Source organism: Kogia breviceps, chromosome 2 (genome assembly GCF_026419965.1).
Source record: "Kogia breviceps isolate mKogBre1 chromosome 2, mKogBre1 haplotype 1, whole genome shotgun sequence".
NCBI lineage: Eukaryota > Metazoa > Chordata > Mammalia > Artiodactyla > Physeteridae > Kogia > Kogia breviceps.
In genome coordinates, this window is record NC_081311.1 from 200,990,001 (window position 1) to 201,012,681 (window position 22,681).

The 22,681-nt window shown below is 51.5% G+C and overlaps 2 protein-coding genes and 1 long non-coding RNA gene across 3 annotated transcripts in view; 1 reads left to right on the forward strand and 2 right to left on the reverse strand.

Annotated features, from left to right (window-relative positions):
* ANKMY1 (ankyrin repeat and MYND domain containing 1) overlaps positions 1-11,897 on the reverse strand; it is a 21,747-nt gene extending 9,850 nt beyond the window's left edge. Inside the window, 2 exon segments of the mRNA XM_067023488.1 lie at positions 8,469-8,612; positions 11,533-11,897. Coding sequence (XP_066879589.1) covers positions 8,469-8,612; positions 11,533-11,805 — 417 coding nt within the window. The 5' untranslated portion in view covers positions 11,806-11,897.
* Positions 11,898-17,247: 5,350 nt separating this feature from the next.
* Positions 17,248-19,504, reverse strand: LOC131750811 (uncharacterized). Its single transcript, XR_009333982.2, has 2 exons — positions 19,357-19,504; positions 17,248-17,924 (listed from the first exon to the last, which is right to left on the reverse strand). It is a non-coding gene; the product is annotated as an uncharacterized lncRNA (long non-coding RNA).
* DUSP28 (dual specificity phosphatase 28) lies at positions 18,958-22,681 on the forward strand. Its single transcript, XM_059053742.2, has 2 exons — positions 18,958-19,495; positions 19,644-22,681. Exons 1-2 carry the CDS (start codon positions 19,082-19,084, stop codon positions 19,770-19,772), a joined length of 543 nt encoding a protein of 180 aa, XP_058909725.1. The 5' UTR covers positions 18,958-19,081; the 3' UTR covers positions 19,773-22,681.

The following is a 22,681-nucleotide window of genomic DNA, read 5'->3' on the forward strand; positions in this document are numbered from 1 at the left end:
CAGCGCGGACCCCGGAGACGGGCATGAGACGCTAAGGCCGCTGCTGCCGCCACCAAGAAGCCTGTGTGCGAGCGCAGGTCACTGGCCACACCTCCCCTCCCGGGAGCCTGTGCAGCCCGCCACCGCCAGGGTCCCGTGATCCAGGGACAACTTCCCCCGAGAGAACGCACGGCGCGCCTCAGGCTGGAGCAACATCATATCTTGGGTCACAAATCTAGCCTTGGTAAATTTAAGAAAATTGAAATCATATCAAGTATCTTTTCTGACCACAATGCTATGAGACTAGATATCAATTACAGGAAAAGATCTGTAAAAAATACAAACACATGGAGGCTAAACAATACACTACTTAATAACGAAGTGATCACTGAAGAAATCAAAGGGGAAATCAAAAAATACCTAGAAACAAATGACAATGGAGACACGACGACCCAAAACCTATGGGATACAGCAAAAGCAGTTCTAAGAGAGACATTTATAGCAATACAATCCTACCTTAAGAAACAGGAAACATCTCAAATAAACAACCTAAACTTGCAACTAAAGCAATTAGAGAAAGAAGAACAAAAAAAACCCAAATTTAGCAGAAGGAAAGAAATCATAAAGATCAGATCAGAAATAAATGAAAAAGAAATGAAGGAAACAATAGCAAAGATCAATAAAAGTAAAAGCTGGTTCTTTGAGAAGATAAACAAAATTGATAAACCATTAGCCAGACTCATCAAGAAAAAAAGGGAGAAGACTCAAATCAGTAGAATTAGAAATGAAAAAGGAGAAGTAACAACAGACACTGCAGAAATACAAACGATGATGAGAGATTACTACAAGCAACTCTATGCCAATAAAATGAACAACCTGGAAGAAATGGACAAAGGCCATATATGACAAACCCACAGCCAACATCGTCCTCAATGGTGAAAAACTGAAACCATTTCCACTAAGATCAGGAACAAGACAAGGTTGCCCACTCTCACCACTCTTATTCAACATAGTTTTGGAAGTTCTAGCCACAGCAATCAGAGAAGAAAAATAAATAAAAGGAATCCAAATAGGAAAAGAAGAAGTAAAGCTGTCACTGTTTGCAGATGACATGATACTATACATACAGAATCCTAAAGATGCTACCAGAAAACTACTAGAGCTAATCAATGAATTTGGTAAAGTAGCAGGATACAAAATTAATGCACAGAAATCTCTGGCATTCTTATACACTAATGATGAAAAATCTGAGAGTAAAATTAAGAAAACACTCCCATTTACCACTGCAACAAAAAGAATAAAATATCAAGGAATAAACCTACCTAGGGAGACACAAGACCTGTACGCAGAAAATTATAAGACATTGATGAAAGAAATTAAAGATGATACAAATAGATGGAGAGATATACCATGTTCTTGGATTGGAAGAATCAACGTTGTGAAAATGACTCTACTACCCAAAGCAATCTACAGATTCGATGCAATCCCTATCAAACTACCACTGGCATTTTTTACAGAACTAGAACAAAAAATTTCACAATTTGTATGGAAACACAAAAGACCCTGAATAGCCAAAGCAATCTTGAGAACGAAAAATGGAGCTGGAGGAATCAGGCTCCCTGACTTGAGACTATACTACAAAGCTACAGTAATCAAGACAGTATGTTACTGGCACAAAAACAGAAATATAGATCAATGGAACAGGATAGAAAGCCCAGAGATAAACCCACGCACATATGGTCACCTTATCTTTGATAAAGGAGGCAAGAATATACATTGGAGGAAAGACAGCCTCTTCAATAAGTGGTGCTGGGAAAACTGGACAGGTACATGTAAAAGTATGAAATTAGAACACTCCCTAACACCATACACAAAAATAAGCTCAAAATGGATTAAAGACCTAAATGTAAGGCCAGACACTATCAAACTCTTAGAGGAAAACATAGGCAGAACACTCTATGACATAAATCACAGCAATATCCTTTTTGACCTATCTCCTAGAGAAATGGAAATAAAAACAAAAATAAACAAATGGGACCTAATGAAACTTAAAAACTTTTTTTTTTTTTTTTTTTTTTTTTTTTTTTTTTTTTTTTTTTGCGGTACGCGGCCCTCTCACGCGGGCCTCTCCCGTTGCGGAGCACAGGCTCCGGACGCGCAGGCCCAGCGGCCATGGCTCAAGGGCCCAGGCGCTCCGCTGCATGTGGGATCCTCCCGGACTGGGGCACGAACCCGTGTCCCCTGCATCGGCAGGCGGACCCTCAACCACTACGCCACCGGGGAAACCCAACTTAAAAACTTTTGCACAGCAAAGGAAAACATAAGACGAAAAGACAACCCTCAGAATGGGAGAAAACATTTGCAAATGAAGCAACTGACAAAGGATTAATCTCCAAAATTTATAAGCAACTCATGCAGCTCAATAACAAAATAACAACCCAATCCAAAAATGCGCAGAAGACCTAAATAGACATTTCTCCAAAAAAGATATACAGATTGCCAACAAACACATGAAAGAATGCTCAACATCATTAATCATTAGAGAAATGTGAATCAAAACTACAATGAGACATCATCTCACACTGGTCAGAATGGTCAACATCAAAAAATCTACAAACAATAAATGCTGGAGAGGGTGTGGAGAAAAGGGAACCCTCTTGCACTGTTGGTGGGAATGTAAATTGATACAGCCACTATGGAGAACAGTATGGAGGTTCCTTAAAAAATTACAAATAGAACTACCACATGACCCAGCAATCCCACTACTGGGCATATACCCTGAGAAAACCATAATTCAAAAAGAGTCATAGGGCTTCCCTGGTGGCGCAGTGGTTGAGAATCTGCCTGCCGATGCAGGGGACGCGGGTTCGTGCCCCGGTCCGGGAAGATCCCACATGCCGCGGAGCGGCTGGGCCCGTGAGCCATGGCCGCTGAGCCTGCGCGTCCGGAGCCTGTACTCCGCAACGGGAGAGGCCACAACAGTGAGAGGCCCGCGTACCACAAAAAAAAAAAAAAAAAAAGAGTCATATACCAAAATGTTCATTGCAGCTCTATTTACAATAGCCAGGACATGGAAGCAACCTAAGTGTCCATAAACAGATGAATGGATAAAGAAGATGTGGCACATATATACAATGGAATATTACTCAGCCATAAAAAGAAATGAAACTTGAGTTATTTGTAGTGAGGTGGATGGACCTGGAGTCTGTCATACAGAGTGAAGTAAGTCAGAAGGAGAAATACAACTACCGTATGCTAACACATATATATGGAATCTAAGGAAAAAAAATGTCATGAAGAGCCTAGGGGTAGGACGGGAATGAATAAAACACAGCCCTACTAGAGCATGGACTTGAGGATACGGGGAGGGGGAAGGGTAAGCTGTGACAAAGTGAGAGAGTGGTAGGGACATATATACACTACCAAACATAGGGTGGATAGCTAGTGGGAAGCAGCCACATGGCACAAGGAGATCAGCTGGGTGGTTTGTGACCACCTAGAGGGGTGGGATAGGGAGGGTGGGAGGGAGGGAGACGCAAGAGGGAAGAGATATGGGAACATATGTCTATGTATAACTGATTCACTTTGTTGTAAAGCAGAAACTAACACACCATTGAAAAGCAATTATACTCCAATAAAGACATTAAAAATATATATATGCATTTTCTTTTTGACCAAACAATCCCACTTCTAGGAATGCATCCCAAAGATCACCGGCATAAACATGGAACCCTCAGTGAGGAAGGCTGCACCAGAGACTCAGGGAAGTCCCGGGTCGTCAGTCCTTCCGGAATCTCTGGGACAGGGCGAGGCTGCCTCTGGGACCAGGTGTAGCGGCAGGTGGAGGACGGGGTGGATCACGTGTGCATGTTTGCCCATCGCCTGTAAACACAAAGATAAAACTACAAGGGTGATCACCAAGGACCAGGGAGGGGTCAAGAAGGAAGAGAAGAGACTCCTCAGGGTGGACCCTGCTTGCCGGATTTGACTTGGAAAAAACGTCATATTTTTCCATAATCACAAAGCAAAACTAAAACAAGACTTTAAAAATAGAATGCAAAATAAAGCAAGTGAATGTAGCTCTGTATCCAGGTGGTGGGGTAACCGCAAAGGAACCTGGAACTGTTTTCAGCCGTCATAATGGTGGTAATAATGCTGTGCTCTTATTCTGAAGCTATTATACGTATGTTCTGAGATAAAGTCCATAGGAAATCTTGTTATGGTTTTAAACAAAGATTGTTAAGACTAAGAGAAAAGATAGGCAAATACAATACCACAGCTGTTGTGTAAACCCTGAGATATCAGTGTGAACTGATAGTGTCTTTTCTCATTTAAAAAAGTATCTTTTTGAACAAAAGAGAAGCAGACTCACAGGTACAGAGAACAAACTAGTGGTTACCAGTGGGGAGAGGGATGGGGGGACCACAAAAAGGGTTATAGTGGGATTATATGAAATCACATGTGTGAAACTTCTGAAAATTGTAAAGCACTGTGGAATTTAAAAAATCATTCGATTTTAAATGTTTTTAAAAAGAAAAGAAAAAATGTTATAAATAAATAATCCATGAAAAAAATTTTTTCTAGGGGTGTTTTCCAGATCTGTTATTGAAAAGGCCTAAAAATAATAACCAACCAATGCAGTAGTGATGAGCACACAGACCGTGGTTTCTAACTATCACGTCCCACTAAAGGAGCCAGGCTCTCCCGGGTGCAGGGCAGGAAGCGTCTGAATGAGCCCAGAACTCCTTGCAGAGCAGGGGGGCAAGAAAGCTACCAAAGCATGCTGGAGTTGAGTCAGAATTGCAAGAACTAAAGAGGCTCTCCCTGACCACAGACGGGCCCTGGGCATCAAAAAGCATAATGAAAAAAAAACCCAAAAACATAATGACTGCAATGGACAGAAACATGTCACGCATGTTAACATCCAGGAGTTGACAAAGATACTAAAAAAACCCAACCCCCATTGATCACCATTGAAGACTGTTAGGAAATCAATGTATTACCCTGAAATAAAGAAAGGGGGAAGATCATGTTATCTTGCCTTTCTTGGACAAACTACGTCAAGGTCACCGAAGAGCTGATGAAGGATTTTTTTTTTTTTAAAGCAAAGAAGGGTGTTTTTTGGTTCACATAACGGAAAAGTCCAGGGGATATACTAGCTTCGGGCATGGTTGGATCCAGGGGCACAAACGTTGTCACCAGGACTCGAGTCTCTCCATCGTTTGGCTCTGCTTTCCTCTGTACTGGCTTCATTCTTTGACTGGCTCATTTGATATGGTGGGCCCTGTTGCTTTGAGCTTTTCATCCTACAGAGCTAAGCAACCTTAGTAGAGCTTCTGAGCTTCTCCTCCACAGTTCACTACAACTCTTAGGGTTGGGTATCACTGGACCAACTTGAAGTACATGACCATTCCTGAACCAATCACTATGGTCAAGGAGATGGACTGTGCTGTTGGATCTGGTCACTGGTAAGACCAGATATTGAAAAGGTTTCATCTCTGCTCATACAGTTGAATGGTAACAGCTGGCATTGGTTCCTTCCTTGACAATCAATGTATTCTGGAAAAAATCGTGAGGAGCAAGTTTGTCTTCTACTCAGGCTTGTAATCCATTTCAATGTAATAATCACGTCCAATAGCATACTCTGGATCATACCATAGAGTTTCAACGTAAGTAAACTCAGTGGTCATGACTTTGAGAGCCCAACTGTCTTGCTGACAGGAAGCAGGAACAACCAGCCTCCCACTGGCAAAGAGTTCTGTGATTCTCATCAAGTCAGTGGTAAATTTTAAGTTCAGCAGAAAAGTTTTCTTATGTTCCTTTAAGTCTTTTGCCAAGTTGAACTGGTACATTTCTGTGAGTACTGGTAAATCAGATTCATCTCTGTATTACTGTAGAAGAGAGGAGTGGACAGTGATTTCAATCTGCTCTACTCCTTCAGATCTGGTAGAAAGGGTCCCGAGTGCTGAAAATGATCTAATATATATAGGCATAGAGGCTTACTCAGCAAGTAAAAAAAACAAAAACCAGAAAGCTGCTGGTCAAGGAGTATACAGCACAGTCCTTCGTGTTGTGAACATTAAGTCCTGGTGCGTGAGGTGCGGACTGCTTCTGTTCAGAACCCCTTGGTGGAACTGGGTATAAGAAAGACCGAGATCAGCTGTAGTCTTCTCAAGACAGCCAGTCTGACCGCAGCCATGTCAAAAAAGCAGGCAAGGGCTGAGTCAGGTAAATGGGCAAGTAGGTAAGGTACTTTCAGCAGGGCCAGCCATATCAATAGCCAGGCTATGATCTAGAAGAACAGGCAGTTTAATATCAAAGCTCTGTAAATTAGTTTTAACCCTGAGTACTCCAGGGTTAATCCATAGGGTTTGTGGATTAACTGGATACAATTTTCTGATCTTAAAGGGCCAGTCAGGTACAGCAACTTTCATTTTCCTGCTCATCTGCCCAAGAACCTTCAGCACAGGAGAAGGCTATCTCCTTAATCCAGACTTGAGGCTCTGTTTAGAAGTCCATTCTACGTCTGGGAGCGATAGGGTTAGGAGAGAAAGGTTCATCAAAGTTGGCCCTACTTTCTTTGGTAATCAAGTCTCCATCTTCTGTAACTCAGCCCAACTCTGAGAATCATCTCATCAACAAGTGAAGGCCTCAGACTGGTTGAATGGCGCTGCTGAAAGATGAGATCTGAGGCCTGGAGATAGTAAGATACTAGGTTTGAGTTTTACACTTTTTCCACCATCAATTCTTACACACAGTGTCCATCACACTCTTGAACAGATGATCATCTTTACCTTTAGTCCCTCATTTTGACAGGATTAAAGAGAAGGACTGGCAGTGTAGATCAATGTCTCTTTTGGGCAAGAATAGGAGAAAAAGAAAATCGAGCTGACATTTTAAATTTATTTATTTATTTATGGCTGTGTTGGGTTCTCGTTTCTGCACGAGGGCTTTCTCCAGTTGTGGCAAGCGGGGGCCTCTCACTGTCGCGGCCTCTCCCGTTGCGGAGCACAGGCTCCAGGCGCAGTCTCAGTAATTGTGGCTCACGGGCCCAGTTGCTCCGCGGCACGTGGGATCCTCCCAGACCAGGGCTCGAACCCGTGTCCCCTGCATTGGCAGGCAGATTCTCAACCCCTGCGCCACCAGGGAAGCCCCAGGAAGCCCCCGAGCTGACATTTTGAAGACAGTAGAAGAACTGAGCTTGTAGATAATTTCTTCTTTACAGATAACAGTTGTATATACAAGCAGGCTAGTCATCAGATTTTGTTTGTTGAGGGTGAGCAGGACAGAGTAACCAGACATAGGCCTTGTTTGGTGATTTACAGACTGATTTATACACAGAGTCATATAATCACTATTAGTCTAGAAGATAAGAGACAAAGATGTAAAGAAACATTTCCAACATTTAACCAGTGCATTCATTAAAGTAGCTGCGGACAGCTGGTCCTTAAGTCGACTCTGAAGTAAAGCAATGAGGTTTTTCTCATGGCACAAATCGAAGTCTACATGATCTGGTCTGGGAGTTCATGAATCAAATCGCCTCTGAACATGTAAGTTGTCTTAATGCCTGAGAGTATTTCATGACAAGGAATGAAGTCAGCCATTCTGATTCAGGGTAAAACAATAGCATTGAGACAGATGAACTTCCATGGAAACATCCACAAGGAGAGGGGACTGTGGTCTTGTGACATTAGGAAGCAGCAGCAGGAAGCTCTTGAGTCTACTGATAAAACTTTTAGCTGCAGGCTTTGTAGACTTCAAGTCAGTCTACATTTCCAGCAAAAAGGTAGATGATACGCAATTTGAGACGCCCACCAAGTAAGCTATCGTGTCCCGGTCAAAAGGCCTGCCTCCCAACATCCACAGTTAATGCGGGCTTCCCTGGTGGCACAGCGGTTGGGAGTCCGCCTGCCGATGCAGGGGACACGGGTTCGTGCCCCGGTCTGGGAGGATCCCACGTGCCGCGGAGCGGCTGGGCCCGTGAGCCGTGGCCGCTGAGCCTGCGCGTCCGGAGCCTGTGCCCCGCAACGGGAGAGGCCACAACAGTGAGAGGCCCGCGTACCAAAAAAAAAAAACAAAAAACTTCCAGAACTGTATGCTAAAGTGGGTGGCTTTTATTGGAATGAATAAGATGGGGTCGGGGGAGGTATCTCTATTTGCAAAACCAGGAATCTTCTCCAGGAAAAAGGGCAAGTTTCAAAACAATAAGTGTAGACTGAGCCAGTTTATGTGTAAAAAGGTAAATATTTTCAGTGCGTCTACTGTTTAAGCTAAGGATACACGACGTGCTGCTAGCCCAGCCCTGCTCCGGGTAGCAGGGCAGTGACCAGCTTTCGTTTTCTTCTCCTGTTGTTTCCATTTTCTTTTCACGCACCTTATGACTGTGCCTTGTGACGATACTATTATACTCACTAAGACCAAGAAAGCTACTTCTCCTCAAACGCCTGTGCTGCTGTCCGGTGGCCTGAACACCAGGGCCGTCCCCTCACCTGGAAGAGCCTCTCCTTCAGGCACGTGGGGCCGTAGCCCTCACAGGCGCCGAGGTAAAGCAGGCCAGTGGAGCTGGAGCCATCCGGCCACACGTAGGTGCCCAGGCCGTGGCGGTGGTCCCGGCAGAAGTGCCCGTGGTAGGACTGTGAACAGAGAGCTCCGTAGCGGCTCTGTTGGAGGAGCCGCCCCGCACCGGCCCAGAACCTTCCAGAACGCCCTCACAGCTGAGCCTCCAGGCCTGGGCTGCAGTGAGCGGGGACTGCGGGGCTGCCCTGGGCTCACAGGGGGCCGGGCCACCAGGCCCCCCTCGAGTGCCAGGCGTCACCCGAATCACGCAGAGCGGGTGCCAGGCGCTCGGCCCCCGATGGCCACGCTCCCTCCTGCCCGGCTCAGGCCGGGGAGTCTGGGGAGGTGTCGGCACCGCCTGGTTTGGGCGGGAGCCGTCTCCACTCGGGAGCCCCAGGCCGGGCTCCGCTCTCACCCCATCGCCCCCGCTCAGGTCCCTGGCAGCAGGCTGGCCCGGCGAGTGGGGGACCGCTAGCCCCGGGGTCGCCGGTGTGGCCCTGACTTAAGACTGCTCGAGCCTGAGGCCATGGACGTGGGCCGTCTGTGCTCCGGGCCCGAGCCCCGGGCCGCGGCGGGGGTGGCGGGGAGTGTGGCACTGGGGCCCCAGGAGGAAAACAGAGCGCCGTGTCCACTCCGAGCACTTTTCAGTCACCAGGCTTGACTCTCCTGCGAGTCAGACAGCCGCCTTCCCCGCCGGAAGCGGAAGGGCTGGGCCCTCAGGCCACCGTGCGCCCGCGGGACGGTGACTGCGGCCTGCTTAGCGCCCCTTCTCTGCCTCTGGTGACGGAGACGAGTCCCCACAGGGTGCCGGAGGACTGACGCCAGCCCCTGGCACACGTGACCAGGCCTGGCCAAGAGAAGGGCTCCCAAGCCCTGCCTCCAGCCTTGATTTGGGTTTGGCCACGGGCCGCAGCCCCAGGTCTCACCGGTGTCCCCACTAGAGCCCTTTCTCTCTTGCAGGAAGGCGTGACACCGACGCCACCCCCTTCTGCCTGATGGCAGAAGGTCAAACTTGGCCGCCCACGTGGAGATGGGAGAGAGAGGGCCTGATCGAGTCGCTGGAACCCCTGGATCCAGCCAAGCCTGAGGCTACGTGACCCCTGAAGGTGGACTTGCCAGTTACAGCAGCCTACAAGGGTCCTTTTCAGTCTCCTGTGGGGGCGCCTGGTCCTGCCAGTTACCCCTCCTGGCCAGTGCAGGGACACAGTGAGCAGTGGGGCACCGGGCGGGGGACGGCCCATCTGCTGCCCGCATTCATTCCATTCGTGTGCTTTGGGGGCGGCCTATCAGAGTCTACCCCCCCCAACTGAAAAAAAGTCCGACGTTGCAGACCATTTGTGTAGAACTGTAAGGAGAATCCAACCCCCCGGGGGCTCCTCAGGGTGGCCCGCAGGAGAGAGGGTTTCTGTCCACTCCCAGGAGGGCGCAGCTTTGGAGGAGCCTCTCCATCCTGCCTCCACACACAGCCGGAGCCTCATCTGAGCAGCCAGACTGATGCGCTTGGGCCCGTCCCTCAAAGACAGCTGACACGCTTAAAGCCGCTGCTCTCGGCCTGCACGCCCTCTCGCCCTGCTGGCCTCTCTGGGCCGGGGGCTGCCGTGGCTGCAGGAGCATCTGCTCGGCGGACCCAGACGTCCCCCCAGGCAGTGACAAAGCTGATGTGCCACCTGCCGTGCTCTCCCTGCGCGGCGAGGACCTGGGGCCAGGAGGACCGGTCAGTGGGCCCCAACCGACCGCAGCTGGGAACGTGGGCCGTCTGGCCACTGGACACCACGGTGTTGGGTAAAAGAGGAACTAGCCAAGGACTGAAGAAACTGAGGCTGAACAAAAATCGGCGCTTGGGTCATCGGGGTCATGATGCCGTGCGCTCTGCGGCAGAAGCTCGGCACAGGCACAGGCTCAGGCCCCGGCCTCCCAGCTGGGGGCGCATTCCAGGTGGGACTGGGCTGGGGGCCCAGAAGCTCCGCCTCTGCCCGCAGCGGCTCCTGCTGCCCCCTCCCTTCCCTACCCCCACAGCTCCCCGGGCTCCATCCCAAGACCCCCGCTCGCCTCCCTGCCCCGCTCTCCCCTGAACTAGGGAGACTAAGTGCAGGAGGTGAGGGGCTGGGCGAAGTCCCCCAGCCTTGGGCACCTAAACCAGGTGAACCGGGGCCCCAGAGGCAGAACCAAGCCTGGAAGAGAGAGGGGCAGAGCCAGGACCCTACACAGCCCCTAGGAGGTCGTGCCAGGCAGCGCCTGCTTCCCAGAAGAGCTCCAGCGCCAGCTGTCCTGCCCTCTGATGCTTTTCCAACCCCCCAAATGCACACACCCCTACAGTGCCTCCGGACGGTTTTCATTATCTGCAAGCAAAACATGCACTGAAGTCTCCACTGAACCACACAACCCTGCAAGCAGGGCAGAATCCTCCACCGGCGCACGTGCAGCTGGCAGGGATTCGACGCATTGTTGGGAAGCGTTCAGAAGCCAGTTTCCCGCTGGGGGAGGCGCACTAAGCCCCCGTCCGCGGCACAGCCCCAGGTTTGCCACACGCATGGCTGCTCCGCCCTCCCGGGGACGCCAGGTGGCGCCAACAGCTTCTGCCACGGGCCCCTCAGAGTCCCCACCGAGGTCCTGACACCGCCTGCTGCAGGGGCGCACAAGTGCACTTTCACTTTTAGGAAGAGCCATTTTTTCTGTTTGAGCTTAAATACAAGGCAATTTCATCAATACAAATACACAGCTCACGACAGCAATTCGCAATTTTAAAATATTTGCCTAGAATAAGAATTTATCTTCTGAAGTCACAGTTTCCCGAGCTGCAGCCTGCGGACACCCAGGCAAACCTCGGACGTGATCTCAGAAGCCTCTCTGGGTGTTTCTCAAATAGGAAGGACACTGGCCTAGCATCCTTCCCATCGGTGGATCTACAAGTTCACAGCACGTGCCTCTTAAAAGCAGAGAGACAGGCCACGGCTGGCGGAGCCGGGGGAAGAGAGGGAAGCGCCAGGAGCTACGTACCTCGCCCGTGGGCCAGGAGAACCCTCCGCACCCCAGCTTCACGCCCAGCCCGAACTCTCCTCGGTAGACACAGCCGTCCTGCCACTCCCGCGCACCCTGGAAGAGCTCGACGTAGCTCTCCTTCAGGTCCTGCTCCCAAAGCGGACCCTCAGGCTCCTCCTCTTCCCCCTCTGGGGCCTCCGGGATGAATCCAGGAAGGTGAAGAGTGGGGGAGAGGAGACCGATGCTGGCTGAAGGTCTTAGGGTCACTGGGTACCGAGCACCACACACCATCTTATTTCAAGCAGCAACCCCCGAGGCCGACTGCGTAGCTCTCCCTGTCCTCCAGAGAGGGAAACTGAGGCACCAGGGGCACCGTGCTTGCTCAGGGTCACACAGAAGTGGAAAGTGCACTAAGTGTGCAGCCGTGTCTGTCTGACAAGGGTAACGGCTGCAGTGCCCTGGAGCCCGGGCCAGGCAGCCCTCTCCAGCCCAGGCCAGCTCCACTGCCTGGAGCCCAATGGCTGCCCCACCCCAACCGTGCACTGGGGGACCTTGTCTCCTCCCCCAGCCCAGAGTGCACCCCTCCCCTGGCCTCTCTCCTTGGCTGGACACTCCATCTGGACAAGGACAGGGAGCTTTGGGCCAGGGGAGGGGTCTGAGAGCAGCTTGAGGGACAGCGAGCTGACTAGCAAGATGGACAGACTGCTGGGAGGATGCCAGGATGGGCAGGGGCACAGCAAGGGGGCAGAGCACATGCCAGGGTAGGTTTGCTTCTCTCCTGCTCTTGCTAGCTGAAAGCACTGACTTAAACGTAGACCCACCTCTCGCCCACTCACACCAACACCCACCTCCTCCCCAACTCTAAAGGGCTCTCTGGGGGAGGCTGCGCCGGGGTGTCTCTGGCCTAGAGACCTGGGCCACCGTCAGGCTGATGGCCTGGCTGGGCTGCTCACGCACGGGAACCCTCAGACTGAGCCCCCACCAGCCTCAAATGCCAGCCATGAGCCACAGAGGCTTAACAAAGCCCCTGCCCAACGAAGAAGGGGTTCGCCTGCTGCAGACACAAGTATCTTTCTTCGCCGCATCGTTATTTGTCTGTAGGAAGAAGCCGGGAAGGATGGAGACCCACACGCGACAATGGTAAAGTCCGGGGCTCAGGACTGGTTTGGTTTTCTTTTTCTTACCTGTAGTCATGGGCTGCATTGTGTTCCTCTCCCCCTCCCCCCACCCAAATTCATACGTTGGGAGTTCTAAGTCCCCAGACCTGACTGTGTGCCTGTATCTGAAGACAGCATCTTCACAAAGGCGACCAAGCTCCCATGAGGTCATGAATGTGACTGACGTCCTTATACAAGGGGCAAGTTTGGACACAGGGAGACACACAGAGAGAAGATGATGAGAAGACACAGAGAGCAGACAGCCATCTACAAGCCAAGGAGAGGGGCCAGGACAGATCCCCACACCCTGAGAAGGAACAACCGTGGGGAGGGTTCCCACACCTTTTGGTGCCGAGCGTGGAGCTCTCCCGGGCCCCGGCAGCAGCAGACACACTGCCCCCCTCCTCCACCTGGTTTTCAGAACTGCCAGCATTTGGAATTTCATAATATGAGATTGAGGAATAACGATCTTCCATGTCTCTCCTCTCCGAACATGGAAGCAAAGCCGGGGACCCACATTCGCCCTCAGGGTTCCCGGCAGGCGCCCCCGGACCCACCCACAGCACCATGGGCCTCAGAGGAACAAGGCCCTCTCCCCTAACACAGCGGACGCCCTGATCCTGTTGGAACCGCCCAGGGAAACCTCCTCCAGCGCCCCGAGGGTGTCCCTGGAACCACAGGAAACACGGTCTGGGCTACCCTCCTGCGACCTTAAAGTAGGTCCACGTTTTGGGGACACAGACAGCAGGCTCCTCCTTCCCCCGCGGGCCTCGGGAGCCAGGGCGGCGAGGACTCGGTCCCCACGCAACCCCACACTCACACCCTCTCACGCACGTCGGGTCCCAAATCTGCTCTGCTCCCCTCCCAGGGAGAACAGCGGGCCAGACCCAGGTGGCATTGGGCCCACGGACAGACCCCCCACCGCCGCCTGCACGCAGCTTGGGGACGTCCCCACTCATCCCCCTGCCGCGGGGCCGCATCGAAGCTCAGAGAGCTCTCACCGACCGCACAGGGTCCACGCAGGGCTGTGGCAAACGCAGCGCAGCCCACTGGCCAGCCTCCACTCGGCACAGCTCAGGGTGCACCAGAGCCTGGTTTCCCTGGAGACCGGCCCGCCGACACGTGCCCCAGGCGGCTCTGGGTTCCGGCCAAGCCCCGCGCCCGGCCGCGCCCGGCCCCGCCCACACCCACGGCCCCGCCCACACCCCCTGGCGTCCCGGGTAGGGCAGGGGGCTCCGCTCTGCGACCTCACAGGGCCCACGGTCGCCCGCCCCCAACCCCCCGGCCTGCGACCGGTGCCCCGCGGAGGCCCTCACACCCGGCTTGCTGAGCCTGGGCCGGCGGTCTCCACCTCGGACACCCATCTCGTGGTCAAGCAGAGGATGGCGGGTCAGCCTCTGGGTCAGGGGCTCCCCGGGGGAGAGATAGCGCCAAAAGCTCCCAACGCCCCCCGGCAAGAGCGCAGAGGCCCCGTGTGACACCTGAGGACACTGAGGCACAAGGGAGTAAATTAACTTGTCCACGGTCACGTGCTAGGACGCGGTAAGGCCAATACTTGATCAAGCCCTGCCTGACTCCAAAGTCGGTCGTTTCCGTTCAGTTAGTGTTTGTGGAAGGCACAGAGCAGGAGCTCACGGCCTGGTTGGGGAACAAGATGCGGGAGGAGCCGAGGGTCACTGGGAGAGAAGGGTTAGCTGTCTGGACCGAGGGGTCACTGGGGAAACCTTTATGGGGAGAAGATTCCTAAGTAGGGTTTCAGAGGATGAGTAGGAGCTCTCTCAACAGAAGAGCTCTAGAGCGCATTTCAGGGCACTGGACTAGTACGTGCAAAAACACAAGGGTGGGAAAGAGCATGAGGCCTTTCTGCCACTGAAGCAGTTGCAGCTTCCCGGAGAGAGCACGGGGAGGGGCTCTCTGGAGGTGCAGGGGCTGGGGTTCTCGACACAGACTGCCCCTGGGAACAGGGGAAAGGGATAAGAAAACCTGATGACCAGACCCTCCCCCACAAGCTGGAGTGGTTGGAAGAAGGCAGCTGTGCCAGGATCCCAGGGGCACTTCCTCCACCCTGCGATCTGTCTCCCAATTCACCTCTTCCTTCTCCCTTGCTCCCCTCTCAGCCCCCCAGTACCACCTTGATTCCTAGATCCCCTCTCTACCTCTTATCCTTTCCCCTCAGGTCCCGTCTTTGCTTTGCTCCAACTGCAGCTTGCAAAGCTAAGCGGAGACAAACCATGCTGTCTTTAAAATAAAAGCGGTCAGCTAAAACTTCCCGTTAAACCATCCCACCTACTATGAGTTGAGCAGTGCCTACCCCCCCACACCCCAAAAAAGATAAGTTGAAGTCCTAACTCCTGTGAATGACCTTATACAGAAACAGTGTCTTTACAGATGCAATCAAGTGACGAGGTCAGACTAGATTCGGGAGTGCCCCAAACCAAATAACCAGTGTCCTTACAAGGAGAGGGAGGTTTGGAGACACAAACACAGAGGGCAGTATACACTACACTTCCATTGTTTTCAGCCTATGGGTTTGTTGTAATGCTTTGTTACATTGACTCTAGGAAACTCACATTATCACCCAGAATAAAAGACTGACTGAACAGAACAGCAGCTAAAACTATTTGTTTCAGCAAATCTGACAACTTCCTGAGGCTGGCAAAACAATTCTAATTGCTAACATGTGGCCAAAAAAAGGTGTTCTGGAAAATTCTATAAACTGGAAAAAAATGCAATATGAAATGCTGAAATTCTGCTTATGTTCCTAAGAATATATGCACTGGTATCTTTAAAAACCAGGCATACAAAGATTAAAAAGCTGTATTTCCCAAACTGATACAAGTCCTGCAATGATGCTGAAGAGTATATTCCAAAAGAATGTTTTCATAGGAAAAATGTATTAATATTCTTCGACAATATTCAAGAATATCAGTTTTTAAAGTTTTTGGTGAATAAACTTGGTAAAAATCAGCAAATTAGTAGTTCAGCAAACTGACCTTTAGGACGACTGGCTTTCAGCAAGTTAGCTGTTCAAATGACCAGTGATGGTGTTTGCAAATCTGAAAATACCGGCTGAACCTATTATAGTTATGAAATTTAGTGAAATATGGCTAACGACGTGTGCATGGGGAAGAAGAGTGGCATTTCTATTAAAATTCAGTTGAAGGCTTTGAAAAGTCAACAAAAGCCACTTAAAAAGTGCCATCAAATTAGATGCATGTGAGACACTGTAAAAGATTTGTGAGTAAAAAAATATTTTTAAAAATTCCAAAAGGATTCTACTGGCTGATCGCTTCTCAAGTGCTTTTAAGTTCACATGAAGGAAAGCAAGTGAAACTGGAAGTCATGGCCGGGCACCGAGTGCCACTATGAGTAACGCCTCAGCTGACCCACAGGGAAAAGTCAGTGGCTGTATATGTGTGATCATGACTCATCAGAGGAAAGTGAGTGGATATACATGACAGGTAGTAGGTCAAAATACAATCTTTAAGGGAGTGGGTAAAAATCTTGCTTTAAATGACTTTTTAGATCAACTAAATGATGGTAAGGTTTTTATCTTTTATCAGAATCACATGGAGGGCACGGTAACACAGAACTTCCTGTGTCTCACTCCCAGGGTTTCTGGTTCAGCAGGTCCTGAGTAGTAGACTCCTGAGAATGTGCATTGCTACCAAGTTCCCAGATGCTGCTGATGCTGCTGAAATTTGGACCACGCTTTGAAAACCCCTGGGCCATGGTGTGGTGGGCAGGTGGTGGCTACTGCAAGAAGAAAAAGCACAACCTGAGAATTATGAGTTAAGTTTTTGGGGAGGCAAAATGAGGACAATACCCCAGGAGGTAGCATTTCAGATAGCTCGGAGAAACTGCTCTGAATAGGTAGCGGGGAGGTCAGTATGTATGTGATTTTGGTGAAGGGGGAGTCCACGCAATCAAGCACGTATTTTTTGCAGAAGGTTCCTGCTAGCCACGAGGAGCAGACATCACCATGAAGGATTTTAGTGCTTCTCTAGATATGAGGAGATACAAGAATTGAGCTCATAACATCTTCTCCTGAGACTATCTAACCATCTGAAGAACTGTTCTGCCAGTTTTTCCTAGAGTACAGAGTGCCACGTTCCTGTTCTCTGCCCTGAATTCCTGTCAGGAGGTGTTGAAGGTCAGCAGCTGCAGTAGCTCATAATTTAATCCTTGTAGAGGTAGATGGTCAGTGCCAATCTGTAGGTGACAAGGGAACAGAAAGGATGATGGACAAAGCAGGAGGGGCCTTGAATGCCAGGTTAAAAGCAGAAGCAGCAAGACATTTTTAAACAGGAGGGCAGTGCAGTCAGATGTGTGCTCTGAGGGGTTTCAAGACTTTTTGCCTGGGACCCATTGTAATACCCCATTTCATATCATGAGCCAGTATAAACATACCTCAAAAAATTATGAGGAAAAACTCACTCTGCTACATGCACGCACCCTAATATTTTCATGTAGTCTATTCTTTTCTATACCATTTTACTAAAAACATAGGTCATAACCCACAAAATTGATTTCACAACCCACTAACGGATCACAACTGGCTGAGTCAGGACCAACATTCAGAAAAGCACTCCTTTATAAAGCATGTTCCGGCTACAGTGAGGAAGGCTGGAAGGCTCCCCTCAGGAGACTGGTGCCAAGCCCAGAAGAGGGTGGCCCAAGTAAACATAGCAATCAAGGTGGAGAGAATGGATTTGAGATACTCAGGATGACTTGTTACCGATTCATTAACTCAATGTGATGAAAGAGTATGAGGTTATCAGTTAAGAGGCCTTAGAACAGAAAATCCACCTCAAATATCCAACAGTAAAGGGTGATTGGATGGCTCAGGAAACCAAACAGTCCAGAAGTTGGAGGCTCTTCAGGTTTGGTTTGATTCAGTGGCCCAACAATATCTTCGAGGACCATTTCTTCAGCTGTGCTTCCAACCAAGGTTGGCTTCCTTTGTGGTCATAAGGAGAGGACAGAGGTTTCCAAGCCCCTCTCTCCTCTTTGGTTCATATGGCAGCCCAAGCCCTTTCCTGAAGCAATCATGGGGGTATAGGCGTCATTGACTAGACGTAATCAGAAGCCCGATTCTGGAGCTGGGGGACAGGAAATCTCCACCTACTTGAATGGCTCCCGTGAACTCTGGAGAAAATGGTAATCCCATCCCAGGAAAGTCAGAATCCTTCCTTAGGCCACAGAAGAGGGAAATGGATGCTGAGAAGGCCTCTACGTAGGTGATGTCTGGACCTGTGAAGACCAGTGAAGACCTGGTTACACACCAACATTTGAATCTTTAGCTCAAGGGAGAGCCCCAGGTAGCAAAAAAGATCTGACAGTTACCAATGCTTGGTGGCTTTGGCTAGAACGGGGAGAATCAAGGTCACCCAGAGAGACTGTACAGGTTCATTTTGTCAGGTTTATTGAGTACTCTTGGGGGGGGGGGCGGGGCATGGGTGTACTGGAGAATAATTTCTGATAGAACAGATTGCAAATCTTAAGTAAATGATGCAGATGAACCAGAAAAAAATGTTTTCATGTTATTAGAATAGAATTGAAATAGCAATAACGAGATGCATGCAGGACTGGAAGACAGTTAACTCTTCTCTGAAACCAGCCCCTGAAAGACACTGGACCTCAAAAAAATCTATTGAAGAGGGCTTCTTACATGGCAACTGTGTAATTAAATGGTATTAATTATTTAAAGTTACAGTTATAACGCAAAAAGAAAATTGAGAAAAATAAAAACAAAAATATTGGTCTATGAAAAAATGATGAAAAGCTAACGGTAAGTAGCTTTATTTTATATGAACCATGTTTTACTATAAAAGGGAAAATAAAATGCAGAAACTACAAAGGGTGATTTATTAGAAAACAAATAACAAAACAGAATATACATAAAGCTATACTAAAGGGCACCTCACCTGACAATGAGGTTATAAAAGAAACAGTTATTAAGGAGCCTACCTACAAAACGATGTGGAGGATACTGGTCAGTGCCCAGATGAGAATCTGTAACAGGGTCGCCTGCTCCTCTGCACATCAGCCACAGCTTGAGAAGCGCACCTCCCCGAGCCCCGCCCAGCTGGAAACCTCCACGTTCGCAGGGACAGGCACCAGCTACTCCCAACCTCCCAGCTTGCAACCTGCGGGGCTCTGGTATCCAGCGAGGGGAGGCCCATTCCTCCTAGCAACCCGAACCCGCCCACCTCACTGCGGCCAATCAGACTCTTCCGATGGCCACCAGGCCAGCCAATCAAAGGAGGCCTCTCCCGTTTAGACCTGGCCAATGAGGAGGCGGCCAGGGCTTCGGCCATGCCCGCTCGTGCACAACCACTACAAGGCCCTCCCCGGGAGGGGGAGGAGCGCCCGGCCGGCCTCCCGATGGCCCAAAATAGACACCCGGGATGGGGGCCCGAGAGCCAGAAATGGATGCGGAACGAGCCGGATGCGGAGGGGCCGCTAAGGCCGCCCCGCCGCCGTTCGTGCGCGTCGCCCCCTCGCTCTTCCTCGGGAGCGCGAAGGCCGCGGGCGCCCCGGAGCTGCTAGAGCGCGCGGGCGTCACCCTGTGCGTCAACGTTTCGCGCCAGCAGCCCGGCCCCCGCGCGCCCGGCGTGACCGAGCTGCGTGTGCCCGTATTCGACGACCCGGATGAGGACCTGCTGGCGCACCTGGAGCCTACCTGTGCCGCCATGGAGGCCGCGGTGCGCGCCGGTGGAGCCTGCCTCGTGTACTGCAAGAACGGCCGCAGCCGCTCGGCCGCCGTCTGCACCGCCTACCTCATGCGTCACCGCGGCGTCACGCGGGAGCGGGCCTTCCAGGTAGGGCGGGACTTTTCCGGCGGGAAGGGGCGGGGCGTTCTGGTCGGGGCGAGGCTCTAGGCAGGGGCGGGGCCTCCGGGCGTTGGGGATGCCCGAGGGGCTCGCAGGCAACGCTGCGCGGTGTCTAGCCAAAGCCTCTCGTTTGCAGATTGTGAAGAGCGCCCGCCCGGTGGCCGAACCCAACCCGGGCTTCTGGTCCCAGCTCCAGAAGTACGAGGAGGTCCTGCAGTCGTGCTCCCGCCTGCCCGGGGAGCCCTCGGGCCCGACTGAGCCCTAATGGGTCAGCCCTTGAGGACGGCCCAACCCCAAAGCGGAGCGCTTGGAGTTTCCTGCAGCCTCGGGGTCGGAAGAGGTAGTTCATGCACTGACGGGAGGATGGTCTGTCCTCTCCTGCCTCACGTCCCACGTATTTTTTATTTTCTGCAACTTCCTAAAGGTCTCTGTCCCCCCCCTTGACGGTAGGGCAGGGGTGTGTCCACCGAGGAGAGAACTGAGAACCGTTCCTCCCCTGGTCAGGAGGTTTATTAGACAGAGCTTGGTCAGGAGTATCAAAACCACTTGACGGATTTTAGCCAGAAACACATTTACTACAGAGAGATGGAGGCCAGGGAGCCAAGGTCAGGAGATGGGGAAGTACAGGAGTCATGGAGACCCGCCACCTTGTTCCTGGCTGCCTTCCACTCTGATGTGGGCGACTTCTGGGGGGCTGCCGGCAGAACCTCATGCCTGCCACCTGCTCAAGTCACAGTGGCTTCCCCAAACCTCACACTGGTCCCATCACGAAACGCAACGTGGGATCCAGCTGGTGAGGGCCCAGTTTCCAGACTTGCAGCTGCTGTGACACATAGTGAGGGTTCGAGGCTGTGTGACAGACCACCCAATGTGGGCACCCTTGGGGATCTCAGTGTCCGTACCCACCTCCTACCTTACTGGCCTCCCAGTTTCAGCAACAGCAATGAGTCCCAGCCTAACATCCTGCAGCCAAGGTCATGTCAACAATGCAATGACCACCCATGTGTCTGAGCTTGTTGATTCCTCTTCTGGTTCAGAGGCACTCTGCTTGGACACACTACAGCCTAAAGACTATACTAGAAAATTAATCACCAACAGCACTCCTTAAATAAGATAGTGGGCAAAGAGTAAAGGAAAAATTGGGTAACACATATGAGTTACAGATAATATCCCTGGTTAATGTACAAATATATACATAACAAGGTTATGAAGAAAATACTGTAGTTGATGTTTATCGTTTTCCTTGACCCTCAGCCGATACCTCAGGTCCTGGTCTTTCCTAGTTGGGTGTCTGGAGCCTTCATCCTGAAGAGCCCTGAGTGGTCCTGCCTGCAGTGGCGCTGTGGCCTCTGTGACCTCTGCCATACGACCAGAGAGTACTGGGAGGCGTCGGGAGAATGCCCTGAGTTCCAGCATACGCCTCCTGGTCCCCCTGAGCAGCAGCAAAGCCCTGCTGCCCCTTGAAAGTCAGGATCAGGGAATTCCCTGGCGGTCCAGTGGCTAGGAGTTGGTGCCTTCACTCCTGGGACCCAGGTTCAATCCCTGGTCAGGGAACCAAGATCCTGCAAGCTGCATGGTACAGCCAAAAAAGAAGAAAAAAAGAAAAGTCAGGATCAGTCACCTCACCCAGCAGAGCAACTCCTGATTTGAGGCTTGTGGAGCCCCAAATGGTTAAGTGGTGTCTCAGCCTCCCGTCCAGGTGTGTCCCCAGATGGAAGCATCCTACCTGCAGATGAAGACCTCTGACCCAGCAGAGCCCAAAGTTGTGGGGATGGGAAGCTCACACTCTGTGAGTGAGGCACTGGGGCGGTTGTGAAAGGGTCTTCCTCCTCCTCAACCCTCTTGCACATCTGGGCTTCCAGCTGTGATGGCCCCTGGCTCAGAGCATACACCACGCCCTGCAGGTCATCACCCAGCCCAGTGCGACGTCACCAATCAGCAGCCCCCATGTCCAAGAGCCACAGCCCTCGTCATAACCCAGATGCAACTCTTCGTGGCTAACCCGACTTTCGCACATTTTTGGAAGGCTTGCCAGCTGCCACTTAACTCCCCACAAGCCCCTAATAGCTCGTGTCACTTTTTCATCAACCCCATAAACAAGCTCCTGCTGTTGCCTCCACGTGGCAGCTGAGGCTCCAGTGGCTCCATCTGTAACCTCAGGTTTGCCCAGCTAGGAGATCAGGAGCCAGGACCTGAGCCACATTTTTACCCTGTGTGGTCATGACACCCTTGCTGGCACACCCCCTCACCTGCTGACCTGTCCCTGGGTGACAGGGCTGCCAGGATGTCAGAGCCTGGTCCAGGCTGAAGGACATCTGTGGGTCACATCAGCCTTTTGTCCCACCAGCTCCATTCTGAGAACCATCCAACTTTGGCTGCCACCAGAAGCCCAGGTATCCCTAGGACCTCTGACCCAGGGACAACACAGCCCCCATCTGAACACCACAGGCTTCCTGGAAGCCCTCCTGCCTCAATGTCCACCCACTGGCAAGTGAGGCCAGGGACCCACTCCCCTCCCAGTGCCAGCGCACTTGAGTAGGGGTACCTAGTCCATGTGCATCAGGGGCAAGCTGGGGTGCAGGCGGAGTGTCAGCTGCATCAGCCCACCCAAGCCAGCCAGCATTTGATCGTCAAAAGGCTGGTGTATGAAAATTCCTATGGGTGAAACCCCAGCCTCTAGCAGTCCCGGCTTTCAGGATCCTCTCCCCTAAGTGGTTTGGGGTGGGATGAGAGGAGGACCACACTGCAGCCACCCTGGACCTTTGTCAGCAAGGCAGTGCCCCCGTCCCCCAGCACTGAAGGCACTGTCCTCTGCAGGACGGGGACAGGGTGGAGAGTGGAGACGACCCCTGTGGCCCTCACAGTTCACAAATGCCTTGGTGGGCTGCCTTTAATACTGTAGAACAGGTCTGTCTGTGTGCTCCCGTAAGACTGGCTTGTGTTGGTTCCTTACAAAAATGTGGGATGGAAGGCACCGCCCCCCCGGGGGCGTGGGCAGAAGTGATAACAGCTCCTCTGGACCTGCAGGACTACCCCATTCCACCCCTTCTGTGTGCAGAACTGGCCGCTGGGAGGTACCCAGGAGAGAAGGGATGAGACCCAGTCCCTGCTCACCCAAGTCCAGGGGACCAGGAGGGCGAGAAGCCACCTGATGTTAACTTACCCTGAGTGTGC

What these genes read in the sequence shown, in the direction of transcription:
- DUSP28 (XM_059053742.2), top strand. Translation starts at nt 19,082, where the DNA reads ATGGGGGCCCGAGAGCCAGAAATGGATGCGGAACGAGCCGGATGCGGA. An exon ending in CGCGGGAGCGGGCCTTCCAG is followed by an intron (nt 19,496 to 19,643) that starts GTAGGGCGGGAC and finishes TCTCGTTTGCAG; the next exon opens with ATTGTGAAGAGCGCCCGCCC.